The sequence below is a fragment of the Nycticebus coucang genome, chromosome 18, assembly GCF_027406575.1.
Source record: "Nycticebus coucang isolate mNycCou1 chromosome 18, mNycCou1.pri, whole genome shotgun sequence".
Lineage (NCBI taxonomy): Eukaryota > Metazoa > Chordata > Mammalia > Primates > Lorisidae > Nycticebus > Nycticebus coucang.
The window spans coordinates 63,363,855-63,384,375 of NC_069797.1; the positions used below are offsets into that span (position 1 = coordinate 63,363,855).

The 20,521-nt window shown below is 36.5% G+C and overlaps 1 protein-coding gene across 7 annotated transcripts in view; it reads left to right on the forward strand.

The window, feature by feature from the left end:
• The window catches only part of TANC2 (tetratricopeptide repeat, ankyrin repeat and coiled-coil containing 2), a 382,898-nt gene that overhangs the window by 20,451 nt on the left and 341,926 nt on the right, over nucleotides 1-20,521 (forward strand). For all 7 annotated transcript variants that reach the window (XM_053567902.1, XM_053567904.1, XM_053567905.1 and 4 more), the window contains exon 2: nucleotides 7,595-7,686. In XM_053567902.1, coding sequence (XP_053423877.1) covers nucleotides 7,620-7,686 — 67 coding nt within the window. In that variant the 5' untranslated portion in view covers nucleotides 7,595-7,619. The remainder of the gene's footprint in view (nucleotides 1-7,594; nucleotides 7,687-20,521) is intronic.

Here is a 20,521-nt window from a genome sequence, read left to right on the forward strand (position 1 = left end):
CCTCTAACTCTAGGGCTCAAGTGATTCTCTTCTCTTAGCCTCCCGAGTAGCTGGGACTACAGGCACCCACCACAGTGCCTGGGTATTTTTTAGAGATGGGGTTTCACTCTGGCTCAGATTGGTCTTGAACCTGTGAGCTCAGACAATTCACCAGCCTCCACATCTCAAGTGTTAGGATTGTAGACGTAAGCCACCGTGCCCAACCCTGGGTATTCTTGTAGTTATCTTTTTAACATCTTCTTTGTTTTCATTAATTACATAGCAACGTTTATTTTCTATCTTGATCCAAATTGATTTTGTATAATTGAATGTGTCAAGCATCTGTATAAATGGATTTGATGGCATAAAGTTAGGAAAATACTGCTTTATATTGTTCCAAAAGGAAAGATATGTTAAGGGTGGAAACAGCAATACAGTAGAATAGAGTACCTAATGTTTCACATTATTCCATTTATGTTTACATTATATTTAGAAATGTTTTCAGTTACTTTGGTCTTTGGCCACTTCAACTCATAAACCTAGTTACAACTATTTCTTTGAGGCCTTCATTTATATACATTTTTTGGTACAGTGTTTTCTTAAAATATACAAATACTACATTCAAGTGAAAAAAATACAGTATTTGTAGATAATCATAGCTACTACACAGTTCTTTGGTAGTTCCATTCTACACTACATATCAGTGTTTACTGAAAAGAACATCCAAATTTTAATGGTATATTATAAAATAGAGGCTTTCTTAAAGGAAAATCACATTTTTTTACCTTTTTAAGAGTAAGCGATTAATTTTTTTTACATGTCTCATGACTATTTATGATGAAAAATGGCATTTGGGTATAGTCACCATAGCAATGTTCTACAGGCCTAAGACTATACTACGTATAGGTAGGACATGTCAAAAATGACTATTGTTATTCTGGAGATCCTATTAGAGGAAACTATAGCATATAGAAGGGTGACCTTGTAAGAAGGATCTGAGTCCTCCCTGTGAGGGTCTTTTTTTTTTCTTGGTGCTTTATTAGCAATTCTGGATATTTTTATAAAACTAGTTGCACATTTATTCTTGTTCTTGGTCTGTTACTTATTACTGGTCTGTTCAGGTTTTCTGTTTCTTTTTGGTTTGATCTGTGTAGGTTGTATGTGCCAGGAATTTATCCATTTTCCTTGGGTTTTTAAATCAATTGACATATAGTTGTTCGTAGTAGTCTCTAATGATGCTTTGTATAGGTATTTCCGTTTTCACTGCTGATTTTATTTGTTTGGGTTTTCTCTCTCTCATTTTTTTTCCTTAGTCAAGCTAATGGTTTGTTGATTTTACTTATCTTTACAAAAGGTAACTTTTTGTTTCATTGTTCTTTTTTTTCTTTTTTTTTGTTTCAATTTCATTTTATATTTATTCTCTGATCTTTATTATTTCTTTCCTTCTACTAACTTTCCGTTTGGCTTGTTTTTGCTTTTCTAGTTCTTTGAGATTCATCATTAGGTTGTTTATTTGAAATCTTTCTAGTTTTTATGATATAGGCATTTATTGCTAAAACCTTGTCTCTTTTGCTTTTGCTGTGTCTTATAGGTCTTGGTATGTTTGGTCCTGTGTTTTGATTTTCATTTGTTTCAAGGGATTTCAAAATGTCATTCTTAATTTTTTCTTTCACCCTTTGGTTGTTCAGGAGCATATTGTTTAATTTTCACATATTTGTATTGTTTTGGATGTTCCTCTTGTTACTGATTTTTGGTTTTATTCCATTGTGATTAGATATTTTGTTTGATTTCTATTTTTAAAAATATTTTGAGTGTTATTTTGTGTCCTAACATATGATTAATCCTGGAGAATGTTCCATGTGCTAGTGAAAACAGTGTATATTCTGTTAACTGTTGGGTGAATTGTTTTGTAAATGTCTACAAAGTGCATTTGGTCTCTGGTGTAGCTTAAATTCAATGATTCTTTGTTGATTTTTCTATCAAGATGACCTGTCTTGGGCGGTGCCTGTGGCTCAGTCGGTAAGGCACCGGCCCCATATACCGAGGGTGGCGGGTTCAAACCCGGCCCCAGCTGAACTGCAACCAAAAAATAGCTGGGCGTTGTGGCGGGTGCCTGTAGTCCCAGCTACTTGGGAGGCTGAGGCAAGAGAATTGCTTAAGCCCAGGAGTTGGAGGTTGCTGTGAGCTGTGTGATGCCACGGCACTCTACTGAGGGCCATAAAGTGAGACTCTGTCTCTACAAAAAAAAAAAAAAAAAGATGACCTGTCTAGTGCTGAGAGTGGTATGTTGAAGTCTCCAAAATTCTTGTAATGCAGTCTTTCTCTCCCTTTTGATCTAATAATATTTGTCTTATATATCTGGGTGCTCTGGTATTGGTTGTATATGTAATTGTTTTATTCTCTTGCTGAATGAATCCCCATATTATTATATAATGTCTTTTTTTGACTCTTTCTACAGCTTTTGACTTGAAGTCTGTTTTGTCTGATACAGCTACTCCTGCTTGCTTTTGTTTTCCATTTTCAGAGAATGTCTTTTCCATCTCATTTTCAGCGTGAATATGTCTTTACAGGTGACATGACTTTCTTATAGGCATCATACACTTTGGTCTTTGAAAAGAAAAATCTATTTAAGCAGTCTTTATCTTTTAAATGGAAATGTAATCCATTTACATTCAGGGTTATTGTTAATATGTGAGGACTCCTCTCATTTTATTATTTTCTGGTTCTTTTGTATATCCTTTGTTCCTTACTTCCTCTCTTATTATTTAATTTTGCAGTTGGATGGTTTTCTGTAGTGGTAAGATTTGAATCCTTTCTCTTCCTTTGTGTATCAGCTATTTGACTCTGACGCTTAAGTTTGTGAACTCATTGTAGAACAAGTGATACATATCTCATTGCAGAATATCACCACAGTCACTTTCAAAGCATTCTGCTTGGGAAGCTATGTACCTAGTCTGTCCTTTAAAGCAATTTTGGAACTTTTTTCCTGGAATGGCCATCAAACTATCATAGTATTATCCTTGATGTCCTGAATGTCATCAAAATGTTTTCCTTTCAATATTTCCTTTATCTTTCAGTAAAGAAAAATGTCAGGTCAGGTGAGTAAAGGAGGATGTTCCAATACAGTTATTTGTTTACTGGCTAAAAACTCTCTCACAAACAATGTTGTATAATCTGGTGCATTGTTATGATACAAGAGCCATGAATTGTTGGCCAAGATTTTCTTAACTATTTCTCTATTGATGTTTACTTGATCTGCTATGCTTCTCACAGCCATGATGATGACACACAGTTCGACAAATTTTTGTGATGTTTTCTTCAGTTCTGCTCATTTCCAGCTACCCTGACCTTTCTTCATTAGTGATGCTTTTTCTCGCCTCAGGAAACGGGTTAATCCAATTCTACACTGCCATTTTCTTCATAGAATTATCTCCATACACTTGGGCTAACATGTCTGTGGTTTCACTTCCAAGTCTTGCCAAGTTTAACAAGAAATTTATGAATGTTTATTGCTCTAATTCAAGCTCTTAAACGATGACACACAAAAACGCAACAATAATGAATGCCACTCAGCAAGAAACTGTCACACATTGACACGAACACAGCTATGAGACACTGATAAGCCAATGTTATGAAACTTTACCAACTTGTTTGTACAGTGCCGCCAGTGTAAGCACATGGCAGCCAAGTTCACAAACTTAATTGTCAGACCTTGTACCAATGAGTTGTTGCACATGCTTTCATGATTGTGGTTATCATCTTTTCATTTCCAAATGTAAGACTCCCTTGAGTATATCTTGTAAGGCTGGTCTACTGGTATTTTTGCTTGTCTGTGAAGGATTTTCATTAATGAAGGATGGCTTTGCTGGGTATAGTATTCTCAGTTGGTGGTTATTTTCTTTTAGTACTTTGAATATTTCTCATTGTCTACTGGTCTGTAAGGTTTCTACTGAGAAATCTTCTGTTAGTCTAATAAAGATTCCCTTGTGAGTGACTTCACACTTTCCTCTTGCTGCTTTGTTTTTTTCCTTGTCTTTGACTTTTGACAGTTTGACTGTAATGTGCCTAATAGAGAACCTGGTTGGGTTGAATCTGTACCTGGAGCTTTCTAGACCTGGATGTTCATCTCTCTCCTAAGATTTGAAAGTTTTCAGCTATTACTTCATTAAATATGTTTTCTATACTTTCCTCCTTCTCTTCTCCTTCCAGAATGCCCATAATGTGAATATTTGTTCCTTTCATGATGTCCCATAAATCCTGTAGGCTTTCTTAATTATTTTTTATCCTTTTTCTTTCTCAATTTTTTTTTTTGGAGGGGTCCTTCCTGTTTTATTTCAGATGATTTGTTTTCAATTTAGAATTCTTCTTCTTGGTCTCCTCGATAGTCGAAGCTCTCAGTTTTATTTTTTATTTCATTTATTGACTTCTTTAGGTGGAGGATTTCTGTTTGAATCTTTCTTATGATACCTCTTTGTTGAATTTCTCATTCAAATCATGAATTGTTCTCCTAATTTTCATTGAATCGTTTATCTCTAGTCTCTTGTATTTCACTGAGTTTCTTTAAGATTATTATTTTAATTTTTTCTGGGATTCCATTTATTTCCTTATGATAGGAATATGATGATAGAGAATTTTTGTTTCTTTGGAGGTGTCATGTTTCCTTGCTTTTTCATATTTGATGTGTACCTACATTGATTTCTGTGTAGCTGGTGGAAAAGCTGCCTCTTCAACTTTGTGGTTTAGTATGATTAGGTATTGGGGTGTTGGTTTGGTGGGATGTGTTGGCTTTGGTTGTAGATGGACCTAGTAGTGTAGTTTCTGTGTAGTTTCTTTAGCAATAATTCATGCTAGCGATGTTTGAGAGTATCTCAGTGGGCTAGGCTGAGAGTGTTTGTGGTGGCAGTTGTGCAGCTTTGCTGGGGTTGGCTTTGTTGGGCTATTTCTCAAGTCAGAGGGGCTTGTGTGTACCTTGCAGCTGTCCCTCTGGCCAGGAGCATATGCAACTGGTTCTTCATCTAGTCTGGGAGCATGCCTTCAGAAGAAGCCTATAGGCCTGTTTCTCAGGTCTAAACATGGTCTCATAGCTTTTCAGTTGACCTGAGTACGTGTCTGGTTGGGTGGCCAATAGGGCTTGTTTCTAAGGCATGGGCAACAAGTGCAAGGCTACTAGGCTACCTACGAGCATGTTTCTCAAGGACACCCCATGGACATTTTTCTCATACCTGGAACTCATCTGCTCACCTGGCCTAGGGATATGTCTGCTGGGGGCTGGGATGTAGCCAGAATGTAGCCATATGGCTTCTTGGCTGATATGGGGGCATGTCTGCTGAGGGTAGCCTATGTGACTGTTTCTCAGGCTCAGGAGAAGGGTACAAAGCTGCCCAGCCACCTGCGGGTGGCCCATAGGGCTATTTCTGAGGCCTGAGATGTGGGTGCAAGGTTGTTCACGAAGTGCACAGGCACATCTGCCAAGAGTGTCTCACTGGGGTGCTTTTGAGGCCTGGAATATGAGCTTTGGAGGTGCTTGGCCTACTTAGTGATGTGTCTTCCAGAGATGCCCCAAACAGCTGTTTCTGAGGCCTTGATTGTGGGTACAAGGCTGTTGGGAGGAATAGGGAGTTGTCTTCAGGTCTTGGGTATGGATGCATACCTACTCTACCTCCTGGGAGTACGTCAGCTGCCCAGAGGCTTGAGGATCTCTTCTGCGTGGGATATGGTATGCAGCAGTTTGGCTGATCCACAGGTGGGGTCACCCTGCGTAGGAATGGCAGACTGTTCTTTGGTTAGAAATGAAAATGGTAGGAGTTGGTTTCCCTGTTGTGCAGGATTAGAGTCGCAGCTCATCTGGGCCCAGGCTCTGTGCTGCTTGGTTGTGGTGTTCATCCACTGGGGAGGGCATGGTAGAATTAAGATGGAACCCAAGTGCTGAATAGGTGCAGTGGCTATTGGCCCCCAGAGGAAGAGTGTACTCCAGAGATGGTACTTGTCTCAAGATGGTGTCATGAAGCATCAGCTTGGCTCATGGGGTTGGAGTAGGAAATGCATACTTTGTGCTCCTGATTTGGGGCAGTGGAGCTACATGAATTTCTAGCAGCTCTCCAAAGTGGCCTAAGGGTTATGAGGACTCTGGGATTTTTCTGTAGTAAGCACTGTGTGTATGGTGACGTTGGGAGATGGTGGGATTCTTCTCCCAATTGATCATTGCTGTGTTAAATGTGTTTATTTTGTTGTCTAGCTGTTTTAAAGATTTTCTTTGTCTTTGGTTTTTAGCATTTTGGTTATGACTTGTTTAGTGTTTTTCTTTGTATTTATTTTCTCATGTTTGACAAGCTTAAGATGTGGCTTCATGGCTGGGCATTGTGGCTCATGCATGTATTTCTAACACTCTGGAAGCCAAGGCAGGACGGTTGTTTGAGCTCAGGAGTTCAAGACCAGTCTGAGCAAAAGTGAGACCCTATCTCTACTAAAAAAGAAAAAAAAAAAAAAAGAAGAATTAGCCAGGTGTTGTTGTGGGTGCCTGTAGCCAAACTACTCAGGAGGCCGAGGCAGGAGGATTGCTTGAACCCAGGAGTTTGAGGTTATTGTGAGCTAGACTGATGCCTGGGCACTCTAACCTGGTCAATAGAGTGAGACACTGTCTCAGATTAAAAAAAAGAAAAAAGAAAAAGTGGCTTCATGTTTCTCAGTGATGTTAGAAAATTTTTGTTTGTATCTCTTTGAATATTTCTTCTTCCTGGTGTTTGCTTTTCTTTTCTTTTGACATTCCAATAATACGTATGTCAGAACTTTTCATAGGTTCCATATTCATCTAATACTCTTTCCCATATTTTTCAACTTTCTCTGTACTTTGGTTTGGATATTTTATGTTGAACTGTGTTCCACTTCATATTCACTGTATTGAATCTAATGGACACACCAAATACTAATAGCATTTTGGGGCAATTTTGCTTTGAAGAAGAGCAAGGATATAGGAGCAATAATTGAACCATGAGGTAGTATGGAGGAGGGCTTTGTTTGTAAATGGATAGGACATTCTAAAATACATTAATGTTATGATTGAAATGATTCAGTAGAGAGAAAAATTAAAGTTTGGAATTAAAGAGAAAACCAGATGATTTTTTGATAAAGATTTCTGAGAAGGTGAAAGACTCTAATCCAGAGTACTGTCAGAAGAGCTTCTTTGATAGCAGTGAGACATAGAGAGGACAGGCACTAACACATGTCTGTCATTAGTCTTGTGAGATGGCTTGACCAGTGGAAAATCTGCAGGTGCTATGCATTTCTAGAATCTTTGTGTATGTGTAAGGAATATGGGAAAATTATATAAATAACAGTCAAAGGAAAGGTGGACCGTATATATGTATGGCTGCCTAATGATATTTTCTATTTCTGTGTATCCTTAGTAATATCTACCTTTATTTCTTAGCATAGTTAAAATATTATAATGTACTTTTAAGGACCAATTTGAATGTTAAATGAACTTTTTATCATATAGATATAATTTTATACTATATATTTAAGCAGTTAATTCTTTGTGGTGTATTTTAAATTCTTAGTAGTTTTTTGGATAGAAAATCAAGTTTTCTTAAAAATATTTTCCTTTATTTTCTTGTAGAGTTGTGTGCTAGAATAGCATAATCATGTTTCGGAATAGTCTCAAGATGCTTCTTACTGGTGGGAAATCAAGTCGTAAAAACAGATCAAGTGGTAAGTGACTATGCTACATTTATGCTGCATTTATTGTGTGTGATATTTTAGAAATAGAAGTTCTTTTAGGGATTTGAATTAATGGCTGTAATACTTTAAGTTATTATTAAATGGTTTATTTAACTTAGAGAAAAAGAAAATTTACATTTCTATAAGCAGTCATCTTTACTGAGACATAGTAGCATTTGAATACTTAGCAGGAACATTCAGGTAAAGGGAAAGTTTGTGAAGAAAAAATTTATTTGTAATTTATGAGAGTAATATGCCTCTTCATGTACTTATTAAAAACCTTCCAAATCTAAATTCATTTTTTCAATAAATACTTTTTTCAATATTAAAAGTCCTAGGCACTCTCTTGTGAGGGAACCTGTAAAAATAAGAATAGTCAATCCACAAAGGTTTTACAGAATGTGAAATATAAGTTGAATTTTTACAGCCGTTAAAATAAAGTTTCTGAAGTGTGGATTTTTTGGTTAAATTTTAAAACATGGATACTTCTAGGTTTTAAAGTACATAATACCATATATAAGCTTTTGGTAGAAAATATTGAAGAATAATGTGCTAAAATGGTTTTTTGACCAAGAGATAGTAACAAACTGGTTAACATACAGAGGTGGTCAACATAAGGCCTGTTGGTATAGGCCTGCTATACCAATACGTACCTGTAGTGGTATGTATCTGGTCTATGAAAATTAGGTCACCTTTGGGAGGAGGTCAATGTAGGGAGGTGGAGTTGATCAACTATGGAGGGTGCGTATATTCTTACTATGTCACACTTATTATTGAATTCTAGCTTAATTATACTATTATCAGACGATCTATTTTGTATTATTTTCTTCTTTTGAGATTTATTGAGATTTGCTTTACGGTTCCTTATATAGTCAGTTTTGGTGGATGTTTAGATGTGCCTGAAAATAATGTTAATCTTGTAGTTATTGGGTATAGTGTATGTCAGTTTTGTTCATGATGGTCCTCAAATATTTCATATTCTTATTTTAAAAAAATTATTCGCCGTCGGGCAGTGCTTGTGGCTCAGTGGGTAGGTCGCCAGCCCCATATACCGAGGGTGGCGGGTTCAAACCAGGCGCTGGCCAAACTGCAACAAAAAAAATAGCTGGGCATTGTGGCGGGTGCCTGTAGTCCCAGTTACTCAGGAGGCTGAGGCAAGAGAATCGCCTAAGCCCAGGAGTTGGAGGTTGCTGTGACCTGTGTGACGCCATGGCACTCTACCAAGGGCGATAAAGTAAGACTCTGTCTCTACAAAAAAAAAAAAATTCATTTGCTGAGAAAGGTGTGATAAAATACTACCTGTGCATGCCTAGGGATTTATCTATTTCCCTGGTGGTTCCTAACAGCTTTTACTTTATATATAACAGAACCAACCTTCGTAATTGACCACCTCCCTACCTTGCCCACTTCCTTCATTTGACCTAATTTTCATAGGCATGCATCACATGTATGTTATCAGTACAATAGTCCTGGCTCGTTATCTTGACTACCTTTGTATGTTGACCAGTTTGTTATGGTCTCTTGGGTGGTCAACTTACAGAGGTTCTACTACATTTGGAAGCTATCTTACTTAGGTATTAAACATTCACATTTAGGATTGTTATATTTTCCTGGTGAGTTGACTTTTATTGTTGTGAAATGTCCCTCTGCATTTCTAATAATACCTTTTTTGAAAGCTGACTCTGTCTCATATTACTATATCTACTCTAGCTTTTTTTTAATTAGTGCTGGCAAAGTGTGATTTATTTCATTCTTTTACTTTCAGTATTTCTATATGCTTATGCTGTGAATAGCATATAGTTGAGTTTTATGTTTATTCTTTCAGACAGGTTTTTTTCTCTTAAGAAATACTTTCATCTATGTTAATTCAGTCATTAGTGTATTTGAGTTTAAATACAATACATTGCTGTGTACTTTCTATTTGTCCTAACCAGTTCTGTGCTGCTTTTTTTTTTTGCATTGATCAAAACATTTTGTGTTATTTCTTATTTACCCCTATTAACTTAGGTGTGATTTTTTTTTTTCCAGTGGTTACCCAAAAGATTAAAACATCAATCCTTAGCTTATCAAACTTGATAATAATTGTATTTTTACCCTCCTCTTGGCCATTGCAAGTGCTTTAAATTCCTTTCATCTATTTTTATTTTAAACTCACAAGACATTGCTATTACTAATCTACTCTTAACTGTATTTAGTTCTTAATTTTAGTTTTTGTATATTTTTTTCTAGTTCTAGAACTTCTATTTGTAGTATTTCTTTTTTTTTTAGCCAGAGTCTCACCATTTTTTTTTTTTGCAATTTTTGGCTGGGGCCGGGTTAGAACCCACCACCTCCAGTATATGGGGCCAGCGCCCTACTCCTTTGAGCCACAGGCGCCGCCCCTGTTCTATTTGTTTTTTAATTTGGAAATAATGTTAGACTTATTGCAAGGTTGTAACAATAGTAAAAAGAACTACATATAACTTTATACAATTACTTAGTTTTACTGCATTTGCTTTATCATCCCTTTTCTGTACATAAATAAGTGGCTCTGCCTTCTCCCTCTCTAACTGCCTCTCACTTTTTAAAAAGTCATTTTGAGAGTAAGTTAAATACATCATGCTCTTTTACTCCTAAATGGTTTGACGTATATTTTTTGAGGGTAAAGCAAATTCTTTTCCATAATCCCAGTCCTGTTATCTTCAGGCAATTTAACACTGATAACTGTACTTTTATCCAATCTAGCATCTATTTTCCAATTTCATTAATTTACACAGTAATGTCCTTTGTAGAATTGTTATCCTTCCTTTCCTGGATCTAGTCCAGGATAAGATACTACATTAATTGTTGTGTCTTTTCTAATCTCATTTAATTCAAAACATTTTTTCAGCCTTTCTAGATACTTTCAAAGAATAAATTTCTTTCTCTTAAAAAACAGAATGGTCCCGGGTGGCGCCTGTGGCTCAGTCGGTAAGGCACCGGCCCCATATACCGAGGGTGGCAGGTTCAAACCCGGCCCCGGCCAAACTGCAACCAAAAAATAGCTGGGCGTTGTAGCGGGCGCCTGTAGTCCTAGCTACTCGGGTGGCTGAGGCAAGAGAATCGCTTAAGCCCAGGAGTTGGAGGTTGCTGTGAGCTGTGTGAGGCCACGGCACTCTACCGAGTTCCATAAAGTGAGACTCTGTCTCTACAAAAAAAAAACCAAAAAACAAAATGGTCCCAATTTTGGGTTTGTTTGATATTTCCATGATTAGATCCCCAGTCTAATGCTGAATGCTACACAGTGTATGTTGCTTTCTTTTTGAGGTCTCAGAGGTGGAGGTACATAGTGTTCATCTGTCACTCATTAGTTACTTTCATTTTGATGTCCTCAATTTGCTATATGGATACTGATTTTCCCCTTTCACCTTAAAAACAATCTGCAGTTAGACACTATTCGTTTCTAGTTCTTCATCAAAATTTTCAGTGTTATCTCTTTATCTTTTGATCATTGTAAGTCTGTATTTATATAGTGTCTCTATCATCATACCTCTGTTTCTATTGTGTGTTTCTCTTGTGATTACTTGGAGACAGAGTCTCACTTTGTCACCCTCAGTAGAGCTCACAGCAGCCTCAAACTCTTGCACTCAAGTGATTGATTCTCTTGCCTCAGTCTCCTGAGTAGTTGGGATTACAGGTGCCAGCCACAGTGCCCTGCTATTTTTACAGACTTACTCAGGCTGGTCTGGAGCTCCTGAGCTCAAGTGATCTACCTGCCTCATCCTCCCAGAGTGTTAGGATTATAGGCATGAGCCATGGTGCCCAGACCTTACTCATGTGATTTTATTTCCTCCTGTGTTTAATTGGTTTTTTTAAAATAAGCTTTTTATTTTAGACTAATTTTAGACTTACAGAAAAATTGTGAAGATAGGCTTGGTGTCCACAGCACAGCGGCACCAGTCACATGCACCGAGGTTCGAGCCCGGCCTGGGCCAACTAAACAACAATGACAACTGCAACAGCAGCAACAACAACAAAATAGCCGGGCGTTGTGGTGGGTGCCTGTAGCCCCAGCTACTTGGGAGGCTGAGGCAAGAGAATCACTTAAGCCCAAGAGTTTGAGGTTGCTGTGAGCTGTGACGTCATGGCAGTCTACCGAGGGTAACATGGTAAGACTCTGTCTCAAAAAAAAAAAAGAAAAGAAAAGAAAAAATTGTGAAGATAGTACAGAGAATTCCTGTATACTCCTACCTTAATTTCCTCCATTGTTAACATCTTGTGTATGACTGTGGTGCATTAGTCAAAACTAAGAAACCAACATTGGTGCATTTCTTTTCGGAGTTCTAGAGACTTTTATTTGGAATTTACTGTTTTTTCCCATTAGTGTCCTCAACCTGTTGCAGAATTCAATCCAGGTATGTTTCCTCAATCATTGAAGACATCATCAGGCCACGTTTAAGTAACTCTAATTAATATATCTGCAAAAACCAGACAAGGAAGCTCTTATTTGTTCTTGCCTGTTTACCAGTCTAGATTTTTTTCTGTTTTTTTTTTTTTTTTTTTTGGTTTTTGGCCGGGGCTGGGTTTGAACCCTTCACCTCCGGCATATGGGACCGGCGCCCTACTCCTTGAGCCACAGGCGCCGCCTGCAGTCTAGATTTTTTAATAACACATTGAAATGCACATTTTTTTTTAAAAAGGTACTCACATCATAATTCATTAATTGCTTAATTTTTTACATCTATAGTATTCTATGGCAATAAGTGACATTGTAAATACCTGAAATTTCTCCCACGTTATCAAGAAAAACTAGTTATCATCAGTATAGTATATAATAGACCTTTCAACTATTTCAAATAACAAAACTATAAGATTTTTTGGTAATGGCAATAATACTAACCTCTTAAGATTGATTCACTGAGATACAATGTACCTAAAGTGCCTGGCATGTATTTAAATGCACTTGCTAGGAGGTTAGTGAGTAGTATTTAAGGTTACTTAACTAGTTAGTGAACTTAGCCATTCACTTTTGTACAAGAGGGGTATCTCAGTCCATTTGTGTTGCTGTAAAGAAGTGTGTTTGGCTCACAATTCTGCATGGTGTTCAGGAAGCATGGTGCCAACATCTACTTCTGATGAGGGCCTCAAAAAGCTTCTGCTCATGATGGGAAGGGAAGGGGAGCCCATGTGCACATCATATGGCTAGAGAGGAAGCAAGAGAGTGAAGGAAGTGCTAGGCTCATTTCAATAACCAGTTCTCATAGGAACCAAGAGTGAGAACTCAGTCATTCCTGTGAGAATGCTATCAGACCAAATCCTGAGGGATCTCCACTATGCATTCACTTTCCGCCAGGCTCCATCTCCAACACGGGAGATGAAATTTCAACATGAGGCTTGGCAGGCCCAAACAAAACATGTATAAATCATAGCAATGGCGTATTCTCCAATTTGTGTTTTCCTGAAATTTCTCTAGATCAGTGTTCTTCAACCTTTTTTTTATCTCATGCCACACTTGAACCTATAAACTTCCACAGCACACTTAAATTATGTTGATTAAAAAAAAGTTAAAAAAGAATATACTTAATGATGGTTTGAGCTTCTTTTGAAAATAATTTAATTAATGATCTTCACCTCTTTTACATTTCCATGGATGGAGCCGGAGCGTATCCTACTTAGTAAAGTATCTCAAGAATTGAAGAAAAGGCTTGGCACCTATGGCTCAAGTGGCTAAGGCACCAGCCACATACACCTGAGCTGGCGGGTTCGAATCCAGCCCAGGCCTACCAAACAACAATGATGGCTGCAACCAAAAACAGCCAGGCATTGTGGTGGGTGCCTGTGGTCCCAGCTACTTGGGAGGCAGAGGCAGAAGACCCGCTTGAGCCCAGGAGTTGAAGGTTGCTGTGAGATGTGATGCCACGGCACTCTAACCCAGGGGACAGCTTGAGGCTCTCTCTCAAAAGAAAAAAAAAAAAAAGAAGAATAGAAGAAAAAATATCCAATGAAATCAATTTATAATTACTCACACTTTCATATGAAGAATAGGTCACAACTATGGCCCAAGATGAAGGAGGGAGGGGAGAGAGAACGTCAGATCGAGGGAGGGTGAATGGTGGGATCACACCTATGCTGCATAATGCAGGAGTACATGTTTTATCTATTAGTATAGAGTATAAATGTCTTAACACAATAATTAAGTAAGCGAGATGAAGTATATATTAAGAAAAAAAATTTTTTGTAGCACAAATGAGATTGTCTTGCAGTATACCAGTTAAATCTAAATATACTTTCGTACTCTAGATATACTCTTACATATGCCGTGATTCATTGGTGACTTCGTAGCTCTACTGAATGATACTGCCAAACATATTTCTTCTTCTCAGTTATCATATAGTAGGATAAAATTCCTAATAGTAATTTACCAGGCATTATTCAGGTATTTGTTTTTGTAGTGGGTTTACACCATCCATTAGACATTGATAGCCTTTGTTAATCAGGACATTTGGTTTTAGGTGAGAGAAAATTCAGCAAAAAGTCTGTAATAAGATGGAAGCTTTTGTTTAAATGGTTAGCCATGTACAATAATGGAACTCTCTAGTATGCAAAGGAGGAGAAAAATATGTTGATAAATGAAAGAAATAGGTTTTCTTTTCACTGTGTTGTCCTTTGTTTAAGGCAGTCTTTAACTTTTCCACTCTCTTAAATGATTTTAGGTATAGGGAAGAGTGAGAGGAATATGATCAAAGAAACTAGCCCATCTCTAACTTCAAATTTACTATATAGCTTAGGATCAGATCACTCAGCATTATTTTTTCAAATACTCTTCCTTTTTCTCTCTCCTTTTGGGACTCTCCTTATGCATACGTTACTATGCCTAATGGCATCCAGCAGGTTATCTGAGACTCTGTTCAGCTTTATTCATTATTTTTCTGTTTCTCTGATTGTATAATCTTAATTAATTTATCTTTAAGTTCACAGATTTTTTTATTGAGCCTCTCTATTGAATTTTTTATTTTACTTACATTTTTCAAATCCAGTATTTGATTTTTTAAAAAATTTTAATTTCTTTGTTGATATTTTTGTTAGAGACATTATTCTCGTATTTACCTTAAGTTCTGTCATGTTTTGTTTTGTGCACATATTTTAAAAAGCTGATTTAAAGTTGCTTAGTATATTCAGCATATGAGCTTCCTCAGAGAAGCTGTTATTAAATATGTGTTCATTTCTTGCTTCTTGAACCCCCTGTGTGTAGGCTATACTTGTTTCTTTGTAAGTCTCATAATTTCTTTTTGAGGACTGGATGTTTTAGGCTGTAAAATGTGGCATCTCTAGAAATCAGATTCACCTCATCCTCCGTGGTGTATGTTTTTGTTATTTATTTTTTTTAGTGTCTTCTGTGAACTGATTCTCCAGAGTACACACTCTTTATTGTGTATGGCCACTAAGGTCTCTGCTTGGTTTCCTTAGTGGTCAGCTCATGATTACAAAGAAATTTTCTTAAGAGCCTTCTAGTCGTTGCCAAGGGACTTTTCACACTGAACAAGTCCGGGTGAGATCAATAAAAATAGCCTTATGAGTGGAATCTTCCTGGGAAGTCTCAGACAGGTCAAATAATGACAATTCTTTGGGAATAAAGATTTTAAGGAGCTACAGGCTTATTTTGCTTCTTTCTGTGGTTACCAGGCTGATGGTTTTCACCATTGGTAGTAGGTTGTTGGTTTTTGAGGCCAATGCAGAGCTGGAAAGAAGGGAACAGGCATGGAGCAAGTTAAAGTGCCACAAAGCTTGCTGTTACTAATGAGATTCAGCCATTATTCTTCAATATATGTTGCCTGGATTGCTGCAAGCCCTTGTTTAAGTTGATTCTGACAGTTTTTGCCAGTTCTAGAAAGTGCATCTTGAGACTAATACGTGTTACAGATCCACGTAGCTTCCAAATTTGACAGTAAACAAAAAACAATTTATCCAAAATTTATTTTGTATTCTAGAACCACCATTTTCTTAGATATCTTCAGTTGTTCACTTTTGACAGCAGCACTACCATTTTCTGTTACTTTACAAGATTCTACTTGATCGCAGTACTAGATAAATGACTCATTTCCACATACTGTCCTTAGTAGAGGCAGGCATCCAATTTGTGCTTTAGCAAAATCACAAACTATTGCATCCTAAACTTTTGCATAACTGTTGCTTTTTAGAGATTATATTAAACCCAAACATGTGAAAGTTCTGCTGATTTTCTAGGTATTTAGTTATGTCAATAATGATTTTTAGGCCTTTCCCCCTACTTTTCTTTCTTCTTCTTTTTTTAAAGAGATTTGGTCTCACTCTGTTACCCAGGCTGGGCTCAAGTAATCCTCCCACCTCAGCTTATCAAAGTGTTGGTAATTTTTTTAATTATTATTTTTTGTGGAGACAGTACCTTGGTATGTTGCCTAGGCTGGTCTCAAACTCCTGGCCTCAAATGATCCTCCCACCTCGGCCTCCCAAAGTACTGAGATTACAGACGTGAAACAACCTGCCCAGTCCCAGAGGCTTATGCTATTATTTACTCTCAGTTGTTTTTACATACATTGTTTATCATTCAGAATTGTTATAAAAACAATGCCTTTAATTCTATATGGAAAGAACTCTTTTTGTAGAGAAGCAGTATGTTTTTCATACTGCTGGGAAATTATTCCAGGGTAACAGTAAATTTTATATTAAAAGAAAATATACTTATGGAATGATGTCATTAATGTTTTTATCATTACAGTTTTTTCTTTAATTCTTAATAAATAATTGGGCATATACTTTATATTTAGCTCATGGCTTATTTTTAATATTATTAAAGTTTCCTCATAGACATAACAATTAGGATTTTTATTTATTTATTTATTTTTTTTGTAGAGACGGAGTCTCACTTTATGGCCCTCGGTAGAGTGCCGTGGCCTCACACAGCTCACAGCAACCTCCAACTCCTGGGCTTAAGCGATTCTCTTGCCTCAGCCTCCCGAGTAGCTGGGACTACAGGCACCCGCCACAACGCCCGGCTATTTTTTGGTTGCAGTTTGGCCGGGGCCGGGTTTGAACCTGCCACCCTCGGTATATGGGGCCGGCGCCCTACCGACTGAGCCATGGGCGCCACCCAACAATTAGGATTTTTTAAAAAGTGAACTTGGTACTTAGTTTTAAAAGCATTTGTAATAAAGGGCATTGCCTGTTATAATTTGTCTTTTCTTTCTTTCTTTCTTTTTTTTTTTGAGATAGAGTCTCACTTTGTCACCCTCTAGAGAGTGCCATGACGCCATAGCTCACAGCAACCTGAAACTCTGGGCTCAAGTGATCTTCTTGCCTCATTTTCCCAAGTAGCTGGGACTACAGGCAACTGCCACATCACCCATCTATTTTTTTGGAAAAGGGGTCTCGCTCTGGCTCAGGCTGGTCTCAAACTCCTGAGCTCAGGCAATCCACCCACCTTGGTCTCCTACAGTGTTAGAATTACAGGCTTGAGCCACTTTTTTTGTAGAGACAGAGTCTCACTATGTCACCCCTGGTAGAGTGCTGTGACGTTACAGCTCACAGCAACTTCAAACTCTTGGGCTCAAGCGATTTTCTTACCTCAGCCTCCCAAGTAGCTGGGACTAGGGTGCCTGCCAAACTCCCGGTTATTTTTTTTTTGTTGTTGTTGTTGTAGTTGTCATTGTTGTGTAGCAGGCCTGGGCCAGGTTCGAACTCGCCAGCTGCATTGTATGTGGCTAGCTCCCTAACCACTGAGCCACAGGCACCAAGCCCCTAATTTGTCTTTTTAAATAACTGATGTGAATATTTATGTGGGCCACTAGATAAATATTTCACAGAAATAGTAATAACAAATGAATTTTCTCAGGCCAAGTTTTCCCCTTGAGGATATGTGATAGCTTTGAATTTTATGATTTAATCAGTTCAGATTTATGATGTGAAAAGTGTTATTTTTCTGATACTTACAAGACTAGGTTCTGTGAAATTTTTGTGAAAAGACCACTTTGTGGCTCTCTTAAATTTAGTGATCTATAAAGAAAATGTTTCTATGTTTTCTAAAAGTTAAATGTTTATATTAATATCTATATATTTTGTCCTAACTTTATCACCTTAAATTATACAATTAATTAATGAAAGTTCACATATGCTTCTTTGAATCAAATAATGCCATAGTTTGATATCATTGTATAATTGTTTTGGTAAACCATCATTCAAGTATGTGGAGGTAGAGACAGGGAAATTATGAAAACTTCAGGTATTCAAAAATTCAGAAAGTATAGCATCACAGACGTAACACAGCCTTTGGGAGAATGTGAAGAAAACAGGAGATAGAAAAACAAAAGTGAGAAAAAAATAAGTAACACTTACATTTAAAAATAAATAATTGCTGGTAATTACTATAACAAATATAATTTATTCCAGTAAAAGAAAGATGTATCTACATCAGGAAATCAATAGATTTCCTTTTAAATTAAAAAAAAAATTTAAATCACACTATTTTATCATTATATGTTGAAAAAGCATTTTTATAAAACCACAGCCATTAAAAAAATCATTAAAGTAGAAATAATTTTAAAGACTATTCAGTACGTCCAACAACTAAACATCATAACTATAAAAGAAATGTAGCAACCCATTCCATTAAAACAAAAATGTGATAAATATTTCTCCTACTAAAATAGTTTGGAAAGTCTAGCATACTATAAGGAAAAAATAAAATGTCTAGTATAAAATTGCAAAATAAAAGACAGTATCATTTTTATTTTTGACTGTGATGAAAACTCCAGAGAATCCAGTAAATATCTACTATAAATAATATAATTTGACAAAGTGATTGCACTTTTATATTTATCGTACTACTTAAAAAAAAAAGAAATGTGAAAAAAAATTCATTTACAATGACAATAACCATAAAATTCTTAGGAATAGACATGATAAATTTTATTTAACTATATAATATGACTTGGATAAAGGTAATCTGTGTTAATGTGCTAACATATACATTTATTGCCATTCCATTCAGGAACTCAGAGGTTCATTTTCAATTTGGTAAAATCCCTTTAAAGTCTTATGAATAAGTGAGAATAACTAAGAATAGAAGGGAATAATTGATTTTGGTGAAGAGTTATAAGCTATTAAAAGTAACTATAAACACATGGTCACATAGTTAGAGTAAAAGGCTGTATATGACTAGGACAGAGAGAACAAGGGAAACATTGGTATTAATGAGGTAAGAGTATTATTGTTACTTCATTTTGTGGAACTTCCCAGTGTATTGCAGAGCATACTACCACTGTTATAACCAAAAGGTAAACTCTCAAGCAGAGACTGCCTCTGATGGAAAACTAAGCTAGAGAAAGGAAGATTGTATTAGATTTTCAAATACATGTTGTCTTTTAGGCCATTGTATGATCTGAAGTGCTTGAAGCTCTGATTCTTCTATTAGGTTTTATGAATTGTTCACAGTGGATCATTTCCTCATGTATTTGGTAATGTTTGTTTATAAATAAGCATAATTGTTTTCTGTGGTGATCCTGTGCAATTGGCTGTTGAAATGTTCCTCTAGATCAGTGGTTCTCAACCTCCCTAATGTTACAGCCCTTTAATACAGTTCCTGTGGGTCGCTACCCACAGGTTGAGAACCACTGCCCTAGTATATTACCTGGTTTCACAGGCCAAGGACTGATTTTTCTAAAAGCTCTTCCCCCCTTTTTTTAAAGATTGTGGTAAAATATATATAACATAAAATTTACAATATTAACCGTTTTTAAGTTTACAATTCATTGACATTAATTACATTGATAATGCTATTCAACCATCATCACTTTCTATTTCCCAATTTTTTGTATTACCCCAAACACAAACTCTGTACCCATTAAACAGTAAGGCCCTATTTCCCCTTTCCTTCCACCTCTCATCACCTCTAATCTATGATACTTCCCCTCTCAGTGAATTTGCATTTTCTAGATATTTCACATAAGTGCAAGCCTATATTATTTGTCCTTTTGTGTCTGGCTTATTTTACCCAGTATAATATTTTCAAGGTTCATTTCTGTTGTAACATGTTATCAGAAGTTCATTCCCATTTATGACTGAATAATATACTCTTGTATGTATAGACCACATATTTTTTTATCCATTCTTCCATCGTTTGCATTTTTAGCTATTGCAAATAATGCTACAATGAACATTGGTTTATAACTATCTGTTTAAGTCCCTGTTTTCAGTTCTTTTGAGAATCTTAAGAATGGAATTTTGGGGTCAGATGATGATTCTTTGTTTAACTATTTGAGGAGTCACCAAACTGCTTTCCACAGTGGGGGTGGCATTTAACATTCCTTTTAGCATGGCATGAATTTCTCCACATCCTTGCCAACACTTGTAATTTTTGTTTTCTTTTTTCAAAAATTATAACAGGTGGGAAGTGGCATCTGATTGTGATTTTGAATTATGTTTCCCTAATGATTAATGATGTTGAACTTTTCATTATTAGTCATTTGTATATTTCTTTGGAGAAATGTCTATTCAGGTTTTTCACCTATATTTGAATTGGGTTGCTTGTCTTTTTGTTGTTTTTGAGTTGGAGGAGTTCTTTATATATTCTGGAAATTAATCTCTTATCAGATGGATGATTTGCAATATTTTCTACCATTAGGAGGGTTGTCTTTTCTTTCATTTGATAGTATCTTTTGATGCACAGAAGTTTTTAATTTTGATAAAGTCTAATTTATATATTTTTTCTTTTGTTGCTGTGCTTTTAGTGTCATATCTAAGGGTCATGAAGATTTACTCTGTTTTGCCCCAAGAATTTTATGGTTTTAGCTTTTACATTTTGGTCGTTGATGCATTTGGAGTTAGGTTTTGTCCA